We start from the raw sequence: 15,329 nt of genomic DNA, 5'->3' as shown, positions 1-15,329 counted from the left end.
ATGAATCATTTTGAACAAGAGGATCCTACTTACCTGTACATTCTGGGTTATGGCACTCCCTGCTTTCAGCCCAGGGACCTCTGCATTCAGAGCCTCCATGAGCGGCCGCAGTGCACTGTCGACTTCTCTGCTGCGTGCCATTGGAACACGTCACTGAGCACTGACTCCACGAACTCCACTCCTGCCACTGTCCATCAACTACCATGAAAAACAGACAAGTCAACATTATCATCAAACCCATGCAATAACAGAATGGTTGGTTTTATCATAACCAAAGTCATCCGCACTTTGAAAACTATTTTTAAGACAGAACTGCACCAGAAAGCATCAGTTTAAATTTCTTATAACAATGGCATTTACATTATTGGTGTTTTTTGTGGTGGACATTTTTTGTTTTGTTTTGTTTTGTTTTTTGTACAAACAGTACTCTGATACACTGTAGTTGCTTGGGTAATTTATCTGGGTCCACTATAGAAATTGACATAAAACCTTGACTGATGTGGAGAAAGTGAATAAGGAAATGTTATTTACTCCTTCACATAACACAAGAACTCGGGGTCACCCAATCAAATTAATAGGCAGCAGGTTTAAAACAAACAAAAGGAAGTATTTCTTCACACAGCACAGACAACCTGTGGAACTCTTTGCCAGGGGATATTGTGAAGGCCAAAACTGTAATAGGGTTCAAAAAAGAACTAGATAAGTTCATGGAGGCCAAGATGGGAGGGATGCAACATCATGCTCTGAGTATCCCTAGCCTCTGTTTGCCAGAAGCTGGGAGTAGATGACAGGGGATGGATCACTTGATAATTGCTTGTTCTGTTCATTCCCTCTGAAGCACCTGGTATTGGTCACTGTCCGAAGAAAGAATACTGGGCTAGATGTAACATTGGTCTATCCCAATATGGCTATTCTTATATTTTTATGTTTAAAATCATTGTAAAATGGTTTCTTGTATCTCCAAACTAGAACTAGTTCTGCAGTTTAATTACACATTGTCCCATTGTATGAAAAACTATTTTCTTTTATCACTTACCACCTTTTCACATTATTGAATGTTCCCTAGTTCTTGTGTTATGAGACAGGGAGAACAGAAGTTCCCAAACTATCTTCTCTATATAACTCAGATTTTATATACTTTTATCATGTTCCTTCCTTTCTACTGTAAGCAATTCCAATCTTTTCAATCTCTCTCTTCATGAGAGTTTTTCCATACCCTGGATGATCATTCACATCATCCTCCCTAAATCCCCTTAAGTTCTGCAACATCCTTTTTGAGGTGGAGTGACCAGTACTGCACACAATATTCTATGTGAGGCCATAGTATTGATTTATAAAATATTTCCTTGAGTAAGGGTTGCAGGATTGGGCCACTAGTTTTTAAGTCAGTTTGCTACGACAGAGAACTTGTTTATATTGCATATCAATGACAGATGACATGTATCATACAGGGAAATACCACTAAGTCACATTTCCAAAGCAGGTGAGCCTACTAAAAGTGCATGCATTCATTGTATAAACCAAAACTCTGTATTCACACAGATTAACAGAAATTATTCTTTGGGCACACTATTACCCAATATGAATTCACAAATTTAGCTGGCAATGGCCTGTTAGTCACCTATTATCCTTCTTTGAAAATTTGGCCTTACAAATATACTTTCACTTAAAAACAACACAACAGAAAATCAGTAACTTTAACTGCCCACACTGACTTCAAGAGTTTGCATTTCTCTTCTTTAAGATAGAGAAATCACAAAAATAAGGCAGTGCTGGGAAGGCAACTCTCTCTGCTCCATTTGTGTTTTAGGGGTTTGTGATCTCAACAGTTACAGAGGAAGCAGAATTCTTAAACAAAACTATTGAAAGTCAAATTATTAAGTTAAAACTAAACACATCTGTATCTCATTATACAGTGAAAAATTGAGATGAAAAATCAACCTTTTTCAAGTCAGTCAGTCATTTAGTGGCATCTGAGACACCACCATTTTCCCCAGTACCTTGAAGTAAAAATAAATAGTGGCTCACAAACCAGATCAGCTAGAGATAGTTTGTAAAGGAAGACTTGTGTTTTTTGTTAAAATGTTATTTTACATGTTCTGTTTAATGCAAGGGCTCTGTACCACTTCTATGTGCAGAAGTCTATATCAGACTATAGAGCCTGACAACCTATACAGCAGAAAACTGAAGACAATCCATTTATCACGAAGCCTTATGCAAAGAGGAAAATATGATAGAAACTGCATTTTAATGGCTCTCTCTCTTTTTATTATTCCAATTACTACGTACTATTATTTAGGGTAAGGGCAGTGAAACAGTGATTATTAATTAAAGGATTTGAAATCAATTGTACCCTTTTGGAATCAATTGGAGTTGAAGGTACTTAGTACCATACATGTCAGGCCACTACCGTATTGTTCTTATCCTACAGTCTCTTTATCCTCTGTACTGGTGTACCTCCCTCATTTGCCCCTATAAACCTGGAGCAAATAGAAGCACATGACTGAAAACTCACCTTCTGATAGTCAAATAATTCTTGTGTAGAGAGCAAGCCATGATGATTCATACTGTAGTACTGAATATTGTTCAAGTTCATTATGGTTACTGTTTAAGATTATAACTTACAACCAGCAGCTTCTTTTAAATATTATATTGTTAGACCAAGAAAGGGCAAATTATCCACAGGTATGTAATTTCTATGGGTGAAATTCACTCCTGTATAGAGAACCTGCAAAAGTTCTGTGTACCACTTAAGTCCAGCATAAACCCTATTATGACAGTTTAAGTGTTTTGAGGTGTGCGAAGAGTCACAGTCCTTGTGCTTTCCCTCTGCACAGAGAGCACAGAGAGAACTTGTGTGTCTTCCAATAAGCTCTTCCAAAGGCCCAAGTTATAAGAAACAGAATGTGTGAACAAAATTGAACAGCTGGCAAAATTAAATAAATTAAATTTACTGCAGAGATACAAAAAATTGAAACTTGTCACAGGTCTGGTCCTCGGAGAATCTATTTTTCCAATTCTCTGGGGACCTGATGCCCCAGCCCTTGGCTTCTCTTTTATTCATTTGTTAATGCAACAGTTTCAAAAGTTATCATTTTCAGAGTGGTGACATTTTGTTGAATTAATACAATGTTTTCTTCTCAATTTATTCTATTTATTTATTTTTTAAATTTTGCGAATAAATGTCATTTTTCACTGCCAAAAATCAGTGGTGTGAAAATCGGGTATTTCGAACCACTTTAAAGACTTAATGTACAAATGATGAACAGGATGTTTCCATAACATCGTGTCATACTGAAGAAAAGCAAAATAAATGACTTTCCACACGTCTTGTGTTGGGAAACAGCTCTCACTGTAGATTATAAAATGAGGTCAGAGCATAAAACGGATCTGTTGACTCCTAATTACCGGATTACAGTCTGGGAGAATGGTAGCTAGCAAAACTATGGCAGGCTGATGAAGGAAGCTGATGCATGTTGCCTCTTAAGGGAAATTACTTTTCAGTAAAACCTAGGCTTACTGCAACATCACTGCCTTTTGATGGCAAGTTTCCATGGATGGACATGTATGTGATATTGCTACCTGTCTCACTCTAGTCATGAAATCTTTCTCAAAGCCTTGATTCAATGACTCACATCTGCACAGCAAGATTATCCCATGGGTATCATTGCACTCCAGGCCACTCAAAACTCATGACCAGAACTGCACGCACTACAGTGGCCCCATCCCCTTCTAACTGTTTTTTCACTGAAGGCCCGACTGGATTATACCAATTAAGAAAAAGCATAAAAATAGAATATTTTTAAAACAAAACCTCATGGAGTTATTTAGATAATTTTGCAATTTAATTCACAGACCTAACTTTTATAAAGAGTAAAAAACACTGGTTAAAACAATCACAATCGATCAACAGATATTTTAAACTACACAAAGAAAGTGGCTTATATTAAAGTCTGTTATTTTTAGTCTCAATCAGTGAGATTCACCCCAGTGTGAAGGGCTAACGTAAAGTCTATGCCGCACTTAAGTGTTTAGGGTTAAGTGGCAATAAAATGGTGCATAAGCCTGTGCTGATCCTCCCACTACACAGGTGAATAAACTAATATAAATCATTAGAAAGAAAAACTTAGAGTCTCCTACTATTTCTAAATATGTAGCATGTATTGTGTATAAATAAAAAGGTACTTATTTATTATTAAGACCATCTACCAAGGTATATTTAAAATAATGAACACAATGGATATACAAAACGAACACATTTGAAATGTTTCCCTTTTTTCCTACCTTAGGTGTCTATCCTGCATCGGGATCCCCTAGCACAGAATCCCACACCATGCAGAATCTGTTTGAAATCAATGGGGTTCTACATGGATATGGGGCTCCTTGATACCACATCCCAATACAGGATGAGTTTACATTGTAAACTCTTTGAGAGAGGGACCTTGTCTTCCTGTGTGTCTGTACAGCAGTAGCACAATGGAGTTGCAATCCTGATTGCATCCTTTGGGTACTACAATAATAATAGATAATAATAATCTTACCTATAAGACTGCTCACCAAATATTCAGGTATGATACATAACAAAGCAAATCACAAACAAGTTACACTAAATTTACTGCAGCAGAGCAAATAGCTACTATATAAGCTCACCAGGGCAGAGAGCAATATTGCAAGGTTTATGCTGTGTTTCAGGTCCATCACACGATCTTCCCCCATACTGGGGAGGTATACATGACCTTGTTCTCGTTCTTTGGCCTCGACCACATGTGAATGAACACAAACTCCAAGGTGACCACTCCTCCCAAACTCCATGTACTGTAACAAAGCAAACAGGATGCCGGTAACAAAGAAGATTCAGAATAAACATAACAATATTGTAAAAGGGATGATTTTACCAATACCAGAAAATCAGCATTTAGAAGTTTGCAGCATTAGCACATACAAATTAGTTTTAAAAATTCAATTGACTAAAATAATTTCTTGTTCTCCATACAGTATATTGAACTTTGACAAATTTTATGTGATCTTTTATGAGTTAGCTTAATCTCAATACAATTTTTTCTTTAGATTAGTTGTAAGAAATATGGCCTACATTTTCAAAGTGACTAGTGATTTCGAGTGCCCAACCAGAGACATTTTAAAGAGGCCTGAGTTTTAGTGGACAGGTACTCAGCACATGAGAAATCAGATCTCTTTTGAGTGTTTCCAGATAGGCAACAAGAGACAAGCAAAATCATTAATTTCTTTTGAAAATTTAGGCCTATGTCATTTCTTTGTTTCTCTGATTCATTAAGGTTCTTCTCTTGCAAGTATGATTCATTTCAATGGAACCAAGACAAGATATGATCCTAATGTTTTTCTTCAGGTTAACCCCAATTTTTCATTATTTCTTTATCTGACAATATTCATGGAACTGTCAGATTTAATAATGCATGCCTTTCTAAATCAAAGTTGTGAACCAGAATATTTCAGTTACGTTCTGAGATTACATTACAATATAAACACATACACATAAATATTTTTATATAAGCAATGACCTCACAAAACAAATAAGGAATGTTATAACAAGCATTCTTCCCTATTCTTTTCAATGTAGAAAAAAACAACCTACATCATTGTCTGTTTTAGTCTATATAGCCTTATACTGCATTTCCTTTTCAGGAAGAATCTGAGTCAAATTTACAGATGATATCATATAAAAAGCATGTTATAAATAATTAACAAAATTATGTAAAAACTTAGTTTTAGGGAAATAACCTATTTATAGAGAGAAATCTTGGAAAGAATGTTTTAGATATAGTCTAATAAATCTAAGAACATTTATGTTAGTTTGGATTAGGCAGGTTTGAGGGAATCGGAAAATTTTGGTAATGCTAGACATTTTTGACAAAATCCAAGGACCTAGTACCCATCCTGAGCAGCAAGTTTGATGAGTCCGCCACCTTAGTTGTCTCTTCAGGGAGTCCCCCTTAACAGTGTCGGGGGAGATGGAGTGGTGTGCTACAGCCCCAACACATCCATAGCATGGAGCTGAGGATAATCAGTGACAGGCTCACCAGTTTCATCCTCACTTTTCTCTGAGCATTGCACATAAAGAGCCCCCATGGAGCTGGCTCTGTGTTCTTGTGCAGCAAAACCACACTGGTTCCATCACCAGGTGAATCTCAGCAGAGTGGGGGTTAGATTTGCCCAGTAGGACGTAATCATGAAAGGATATGCAATGTCAATGGGAATACTGAATGTTAACAGCTTGCATTTCATTCCCTTAGGAAAATAGCAAGTTGTCTTTTTAGAAGATATATTGAGATGGAAAGTTTTGTTGATAACTTCAGAGAAGACAATTCTGAAAAGAAATGTCTAGCTTCATGCTAGTAGATATTTGCTTTTTTTCATCAACATGAATCCCCTATTGCTGAAAGCTTATTGAGTTGGCCAGGTACAAGAGGTCTGAAAAATGCCATTATTATTTCACACCCTATGTTTCAAGTTGCTAGCTTCATTAACTTTTGCATCTAAATATTACATCAACATACACTGCATTAGCAGAAAAATAGGAGCATTCTAAGTGAATGTTAAATTGACAGATTTTAGTCTATTTATCTTAAAAACCTTGATTAACCTTGACAACTTAGTTAAATGATGAAACCCAAAGCTTCTGAAAATGAATAAGCTGATAAATATATTTTTGCCTAAGCCTTTATGTTTCATCTGTCTACAACAGGCACTGTTCATAGGGAAATGTTATGACTCAACCACGGCATTTAAAGCACTTTTTCATTGGCAATGCATTACATTTTCAATCCAGCCCTGATCCTTTTGATCAGATGAACATGAGAAACCAATTTGTCAGTTCAGGTTCTGGAGGGCTGCTAGGAACAACAACAAGGGAATAATTTCATTTACTGCTGTAATAGTTGAACAAGAGGATCAAATTGAAACAATGATCATTTCAAAAAGTACAAAACATATAAAATCAGTTCTTCCAGATCAAATCAAGAATAAATGGTACATGGGAAAGCTCTTGATATTAAGTAGATATGGACTAAGAGAATTTTATTCAGTTCTGGATCCAGATTAGGTTTAGGGATAGTATTTAGGCTGGTTAGGATTAGATTACAAAATATTGTAAATTGTCCCCATAAGATTTCACTTCAAAATTGCAGAATTCTCATGAGCTGTTCTTCAAAGTTATTGTGTGAGCATCATGAGTCAAAAATCATACAAGACTTTTCCTGCAAGATTTTGACTGCAAACAAATCATAACCAGAAAATAGTTTGTGGTCTGACCAAGAGACAAACAGTAGCTGAGTTTGGATCTGCGGGTTCAAAGCTAAACCGACCTCCCTCCGTTCTGGTTTAGGTCCATTTCCTATATTAAAGGAACTGTGGGTTCAAAAGCAAATCTTTCATGGTAAAATTGGACAACCATAATCTTTCTTTAATCCAACCCTCCCCCCCAACAAAGCAACCCAACAGTTCACAGTATCTTTTCTTGTATGCAGATGACATATGTAAATTTAACTAGAAGGTAATTAGTGAAGTTAGGGGTTGAAAAGGCCCACAGCAACAAGACACCTAATTCTATTACAATAACCAAAGCAGGTTTTGTCTTCATTATGTGTTGTCACAACCGTTGTCCAGATCAGTTTTAAATGGCCCCCAAATGGAATTTCCACAGTCTAATAAATCTTTACCTTCAGGAAATACTTTCTGATACTTCATTTACATTTTCCTTTACTTAACACCATTCCCAAAGTGCAAAAAAATCCAACTAAAATGTGTTGAAGGCTTAAGGGCCAGATGAACTAAGTCAATTTATATCAGTTGGGGATCTGGCCCAGAGAGAAGTTAACATTTTCTGTAATACAGTTTCAGTTGTGAAATTCATTGTCTGGGATCAAAAAATATGTTCAAGTTATTACAAGCATTTCTGTCAAAAAACACTGGTAGCAAAGCTAGTCTGCATCATTGGTTTAATCAATTATTGATGGGAAGAAAACTGTTTATTTGAGGAATATTATATAGTAGTTCTTATTAAATGTATGTATCAAATATTATTATATGTTCACTATAAAATTATTCGTATGAAAGTTGTTAAAAATGTTTTATAAAACCAGGGTACCAGTGACTTCCCTTATTCTCATTCTGATGGAGGTCAAACACCATCAGGCAGAAACTCACAGAAACTAATTTTTGACGGGCTCAGTGTTTTTTATGTGGGTATTTCCCCATAGGTTTGCTGAGAGTGCAGAGTGGCCACCCCCTGGCCCTAAACATGCTAAAGTGCAAACTCACACGATTCACACTAAGCAGATTCTGCGAGGTTGGAGAGGAGGCATCAGACTACCCTAGTGACCCTCCTTCCAACAGATTTTGGAAGTTTTTCTGGAGCTTATGATACTTTTATTACTCTGTATTAAAAGAAGAAAAGATAATTTGGCCAATGGTGTTCAGCTATACACAGTTCGACAATTTCACATAATGAAATAAGAGTGCTTTTGATGAAATTAGATTTACTCCATTTTCAAAAGTGACTAGAGGTTTTGGGCACCCAACTTTAGACATACTAAAGAGACATGATTTTTAGAGCGTGCTGAGCACCCACCATATCAAAATCATGTCCCTTTATGGTGACAAGCTGTGCATCTCATATCCATATTCACTTTTGAAAATCTTGACCATCATTGACTACAGATGAATTCACCAAACTTTTTGCAACCTGCACCCTTCAGACTTTTCCGACATGTGCAATCCACAGCTCACTGAATAGACTTCCTATTCGCCTTAAATAGCTTCTTGTCTTTTTGATTTTATCTTCCTCCCAAGTGAAGGCTTGATCCTGCAGGTTGTTGAATGCTAATGATAAAGTTACATAAAGGCAAAGTGATAGCACTAAGCTCTCCACACCCGTGGAGACAGTGTACTTGTGGAAATGCATTGTGCAGAAAAATATGCACAACCATCAGCAATGTGAGTAAACAGGTATGGCACTGAGGTTTAGAGGGAAATAATTTGCAACAATTGGGAGCAATAAATAATGTTGTGGTCATAGGTGACTGGCCTGAGTGCAGTTCTGCACATGCAAATTATTTAATTATTTTAGGATACTCTTGATGACACTCAGGAACGCTTGTTTACCCAAGTGGTTAAAGAAAAATGAACTTTGGCCAAATTTTCTTTTCTGTATACAAGCAGCCCAATTCAATGAGAATATTTGTGTTCTAAAAAGTGAACAGGTTTTGTCCCACTATAAGAAAATGAAAACAGAGATGGCATGAAGGTCAACTATAGAAAACGACTTGTTTCTAAAAATTCCCGAGAAATAGTATCTCTGAGAGACAGATGATCACTGTTTGATAACGTAGGCCGACAATGTGTTTTTTCTCGCCCATCAGTCTTGTAGGTACAGAATCCCCATGGTGGAAATTCCAAATGAACATTCTGAACAGGTTCTTCCTAAAGGTTTAATTGCCCAATTACATTAAGAAACAGAGCAATGATGGGAAAGCAGTTTACTGGTCTTCCATTTGATACTAACAGGGGTGGAAGAACCAACTAGACACCAATGCAGACCCACTGAAGACTTCCATGGAATCTACTGAAATTTCTACCAGGTAGTTTAGCTTTGTTACTAAATATCCAATAAGATGAGGTAAGTCTGTACCACTGCAGCTCTGAGTCCTGAGGCAGCCTAGCTCCTACCAAGGAGTAAGCCATTAAGCAGTGATTAGCTGAGCTTTTTTTTTTACTGCCTACCACTTTGCATCAGACTCAGTGCTTTAGCTGGACCCTGGATACCAAAACAGCTGGGGAGCTAACTATCATTTTAGCTCCCTCTGATCAATATTCATAGGAGTTATGTTATTAAAGTTAGAAAGAATTAAAAAATAGTCACTTCATAAACTCACTGGTAAAGTTCTTTTTTCAATATCAGGAGTAACTACTATTCCACAGTTTAAGGTGTTGTTTCAAATACTAATCATAAATAAAAATGACATCCAGCAGAGGAAAAAAACATAGAAACACTGGTCAAATGGCTTTGCTAATAGTTGGAATATCCATGTTAAGAAACCATTCTGTGGCCCAGATCACCATCTTATGATAGTGGGATGAGGGTGTACCACTCTCAAAGCTCTCCCAAAGATAGCAGTACCACTGTATTTGTAAATGTACTTTACTGATATCAGGAAGCAAGGTGTGGGGGATATAAAGAGATAGTGAGTGAAAATGCTCCACCTTCCTTGCCCAGGATATGGGTTGTTTTCTATATTATCCATTTCCAAATCTAAGAGGAGGAGGGAGAGTCAATGCACTGAGGTACCTCACTGTCTATTACTTTTTTATTTCTTGGGGGCAGCATTTCTTATGAGGAAACATTGTTACATCTCTCAAAATTGGCCTTTTTTACTGATCATACTGTGTAGCAGGTATTCTCCTAGAGACTGTGCATTCATGGAGTATACAGCCAGAAGGCAGTATTGTTATTGTTTTGTATATTTATTGTGATCAGAGTGAACGTGAGGCATGGGAGCTATTAGTTTGCTATTCAGGTAGTATTTATTGGGATGCAAAAGCTTGCTATAAATTATGGTATCCACTAACTGCTTGTAATGGATGGTAGAGGTGAATGGAATAGGAAACACAAATCAGTTCCTGTATATACAAGTTGGTGTTCACTTTTTTTTTTTTCCTGGCTCCGTCTCTTTGCTGGCCAACAAACTGTTTTGTATTGCTTTAACCAGGGGTAACCCTGAGACAAGGAATATATTGAGGATGGAGCATGTTTAAAAAGGTTAATAAATGTATGGACATTTGAGTACCTCAGGAGTCATTTCCAGGAAAAGTAAATGTTTAAGGCTCTGATCCCAGAAACTGCTGTTTTCAGCTGAGCTCCGATAGCTATGCAGAGCACCACTGGAGCCAGTGGAGATATAAGTGCAGGGCTTTGACCATGTGGAGCATATTTGCAGGATTAGTCCTAAAAGAAATTTAAGCTAATTAGTCTAAAAAAGGTTAAAAAAGAATAAAAGGTCAAAACTGAAATGTAACATTTTGATTGACCTGAAACAAGAATTATTTAGGTTCATTAATACTTTTAAGATTTTGACTTTTCATTCCAATCTGAGCCAGGAAAAAATTTCCAACTCAAAAATATTTGAGGACTGCAAAATCCATTTTCCATCCCACCTCTACACAGGATAGTCAGAGATTGCTGGAAACCATCACCCATCATGGGCATCTAGATATATGAAGTCCCAATAATAAAGCTATGCCCGGAGATTGGAGTTTATATGCTTAGGCAAGAGGTGTGAAACTTTGGGTGCTCTGGAAAATGTTGCTTAAGAGTTAGGTGGTCATTCTGTGTGTGTATCTTTTTACAGTATGTTAAAATCCCTTTTTTAAGAATTAATTTTGTGCACTGTACGTGGTAAGTTACTTGACTTTTGCATCACATGGTAATAAATGGTGGGTTGTTTGGTTTGGTTTTTGAATGAGGAAGGTTTTAACTTTTCAGTGACTACATATAAGTTTCTAGAAAATAACTGAATTGAACAGCTGCAGAAGGCTTACTCAGTAGTTTTCTGGTAGTGCTGGAAGGACCATGTTAGTGGGCAGAAATCTGCCTCCCTCTGTGAGCTCTGGGATCTCTGCTTGCATGCTTATAGTACATGGAGTTCCAAAGATGACTCTTTAAATGGGCTTCTGATTGTTTGATTTTTGTAGTTTGCTATTATTTCCTTCATATTTTGCTGTTTTTTAAGTCAAGAGAAGTTCTTACACAATGTGTACTATCCTTTGTTCTTTAATGAGCTATCCTAATCCCACCTGGAAATTGTGGATATTCTTGTGTGGAAAAAATTAGAATGGTCCATTCCATTCTTGCTCTGGGGTTCCTATATCATGAAATATTAAGCAAGTCATACGGGATTTTCTACCTAGGGCATAGTGTAAAATTATCAAAGTTGACAATAGTTCTCATTAAATTAGTTGCTTACTGGATAAACTGTTTTATGCTTTTATAATACCTTTCATCTCAAAAGTTCCCAAAACATTTTAGAAATTGATGTACAAACTATACAGGGATAACCACCATTGAAATGTGCCCTCTACCAGGGTGAAAGAAAAACACTTTAACACAAAATAACTGTAGGAGACTGAATCTACAAATCATTACCAATTTAAGTAGGGCCCTGGAATGCTCTGTGCTTGGATCTCTTCTACCTCCTTACTTGGAAGAAAGAATCAGCTGCCTTTCCTTATAACCTGCAGACAGCTCACGGTGGTTCTAGGCTCATGTGTTGCAAGAAGGTTAGAGAATGCATGGACCTGGAGGGAAGCACATAAGTCTTCCACTGCAGAGATTTCATAGAAAAAATAATATAGCCAAAGGTTCTATTCCTTTTCTATCCCTATTCTTTTCCTTTTGCCTCCAACCCCTTATAAGACAGACCCAAAGGCAGTGGCAGCCAATGGAGCATGAGTAATACTGTAGGAAGTCCAGAACTGTAGTGGAGGCATAGGGTCTTTATCCAGATGGCCATATACCTGTTGTTGTATGCTCCTGGAGTCAGGGCAACTTGTTGGCCAGACCCTTTTTTTCCTCTGATGGGCAAATCTTGCCTCTCCTTGACAGAAAAATGTAGAGGAAATGCCACCAGGGGCATTTTCATGATCTAGCCCATCATGCAGACCACAGCAAACTAAATGGCTAAACAATTGCAGTGCCTGATGGTATGTTAACTTAATCGCCACTGTTGATTGATGGAGTTTTTAACATCTACTTAGTGATTAGTGATCAGTATATCTTCCCCTAAAAGTGCAATCTATATTATGCTCTCCCTGCCCCTTTGTCTAGAATACAGAAAACCTAAGAGCAAAAAATGGATGATACAAGGATTAAAAAAAAAAATCTGGACCAGACAGGAAGAGAGTATTCTTCACTTGCTTGACTCCTCTGAATCCAGAAATAATCACTTACATAATAAAAATTCACAGATAAACAAGAAGTACAATTTCCATTCTAATTAAAGTGCTTCTATGCAATTCATGTTTAAAGAAAAAGGTATCATTTGAAATTCTTAGCATTATACAATTCAATAACATATACAATTTTATTGATTGGCTGCTAACACTACCTGGACAGAGGGCAGTGTTATTGCAAACCCTTGATTCTCTTAAAGGGCCGCTGCAGTGTGTCCCGTAAGGTGATACACAAGTTCTGGTTCGCACCTGCGACCCTTGACCACAAGTAACTGAACATGTACTCCATTGGGCCCACTCTTCAACACCAGATTCACCTGTATTCAAGACAACAAACAAACATGAATACAGTCATGAGTATTAATAAAGATTTTTGTTTGCAAAGTTTATTATGGTATGCAGATATGCTTTAAAAACAAATAAAACAAACTAAAATAAACTAAAAAAAATCACAGAAAGAAAGCACCTTTGAAAAATATAGAAAACAAACACACTTAAAAGCTGGAGAAAAACCAATCTGACCACTTGGCATCATTTACAGCTTCCTTACAATTACTGTCTTTCAACATTAAGAAACAACACTGCCCTCAGGACACTAAAACAACAGAGAAGTCTAGTTCTTAATTCTAAGAATGATTTATTTTTGTATGATTATGTTTATCACTCCAAAATTAAGGCTAGATGATTGTTTAGAGGAATGATGACAGCAGGGTGAAACTTTAATAAAACAAAACAAAACAAAATAAAATAAAAAGTATCCTATTCCCATTGGGTGAGAGAGGCACCAGGCGTTTAAGAGAATGTTCCTGACACTCTAATTTGACCCATAAACAAACAAGGATCTCTCACACTTTACTGTAGCTACACAGACTATTAAGCGGAATGGTGGGCTAAGAACTTTGATTTAACATTTCACCAAAGGGCTTCATTACTAGCTTTTGATGTGGGGATGATCTAAACTGGTTGCTGCTCTAGACGCTGATTCTGCATACAGTAATTACCACTATTTTCAATGGAGTTGTTATGTAGTCATAACTTAACAGAACAAATAATTTACTGTGAATAATTTAGTCAACAAATATAGCTGCTATTTCTGCTCAAAAAACAGGTGTAAGTAGATTGCAATATCCTTAAATGCATTTCTTATTTAAAAATAACTGAAAGTTTGTTTTTTCTATGGATTATTACCAAAAGCAAGATTTTCCCACCCGTACTCATAATGTGTACTACCGTAGTCTTTGAGCAATCATTCTGAAATTAGTAGGCTTACTTAGCACAAGGTACAACTCCATATGAGCTTAGGTGACAAAATCGGGTCAGATTTGTGAATATTTGCTATTTGAGCTGAGCTGGTGTGTTGTTAATGATGAAATCTACCACATGTATTACTTCTGTTCTCTGACATGATGCATGCACAAGCATTCTGTCATGACTACTTGGGCAAGGGTGTTTAAAATCCACTTTCCACTTGTGTCTCGGAAATTCTTTTTCTGAAGGTATTCATGCTAGGAAAATGCAGAAAGGGTATGAACCTCACTGAAGCAAATTCACTGAACAATCTGTGTACATAATTGTGGAATTGTATTCACGTAGCTCCATTATAGTCACTGTAAAATACAATGCTGAGGACTTTATTGGGCCATTGATTTTAAACCTAAGTCCCTTCTTAAACAAATGAGAACTTATGTTTAAAAATAAATGTAACACTGTGATCTTTTATCTTGAAGTAATTATTCAAAAATTAAAAATCTTGTTTGCATCCCTGTACCTCCATCTATTCTTCCAAGGTTTTGCCCACATTAGCAATCACATAAAACTTTGCATCTAGGAAGACTCAGGGAGTGTCTTTTTTGAGTATCAAAAATGTCATATAGTGATTTGTCCAGAAACTGTGCTCTTCTAGCAGAGCATCTGGCCTGCTCCTTTCTCTCCACAAAGCAAGTACATCACTTTCGCTGCATATCTGTTCTCCACTAGCCTGTTTAACAGGAGTCCTAAGGATATTCAAAACCTCTCAGAAACCATGCATAGCACAATGTGCTGGTTATTCAGCATCCAGCCAGAACACTTTATAATTGAAACATACAAATCCTCTAGTCTTTCATAAAATTGTAGAACATTGCAGTAACATCTATGAACAATAGCTTATGATTTATTAAGGTGTGAAGGCTCACAAAATGTGACTTTTGCAAGCATTACACCCATTTGTTACAAGGATCAAGAAAAAAATTAAATGTTTATTGTTTAATAATCTCTCTTGTGTGTCACTTATGATTTTGATTAAGATGTTACATGACTTGCATTGAGATCAGAGGATGTAATGTAGTAGGTATGACTATTCTATAAGC

The 15,329-nt window shown here is 36.7% G+C and overlaps 1 protein-coding gene across 1 annotated transcript in view; it reads right to left on the bottom strand.

Moving 5' to 3' along the window:
* The window catches only part of ADGRB3 (adhesion G protein-coupled receptor B3), a 567,040-nt gene that overhangs the window by 315,284 nt on the left and 236,427 nt on the right, over positions 1-15,329 (bottom strand). The window contains exons 3-5 of the mRNA XM_067562529.1: positions 13,137-13,298; positions 4,651-4,815; positions 34-198 (exon numbers count right to left, since the gene is read on the bottom strand). Of these exons, the coding sequence (XP_067418630.1) occupies positions 34-198; positions 4,651-4,815; positions 13,137-13,298 (492 nt within the window). The remainder of the gene's footprint in view (positions 1-33; positions 199-4,650; positions 4,816-13,136; positions 13,299-15,329) is intronic.

Source organism: Emydura macquarii, unplaced genomic scaffold, assembly GCF_026122565.2.
Source record: "Emydura macquarii macquarii isolate MOO-44397 ecotype Brisbane River unplaced genomic scaffold, CSIRO-AGI_Emac_v2 contig_2437, whole genome shotgun sequence".
Lineage (NCBI taxonomy): Eukaryota > Metazoa > Chordata > Testudines > Chelidae > Emydura > Emydura macquarii.
Note: the sequence above shows the minus strand (reverse complement) of the source record. Positions and strands in the feature narration are given on the sequence as shown.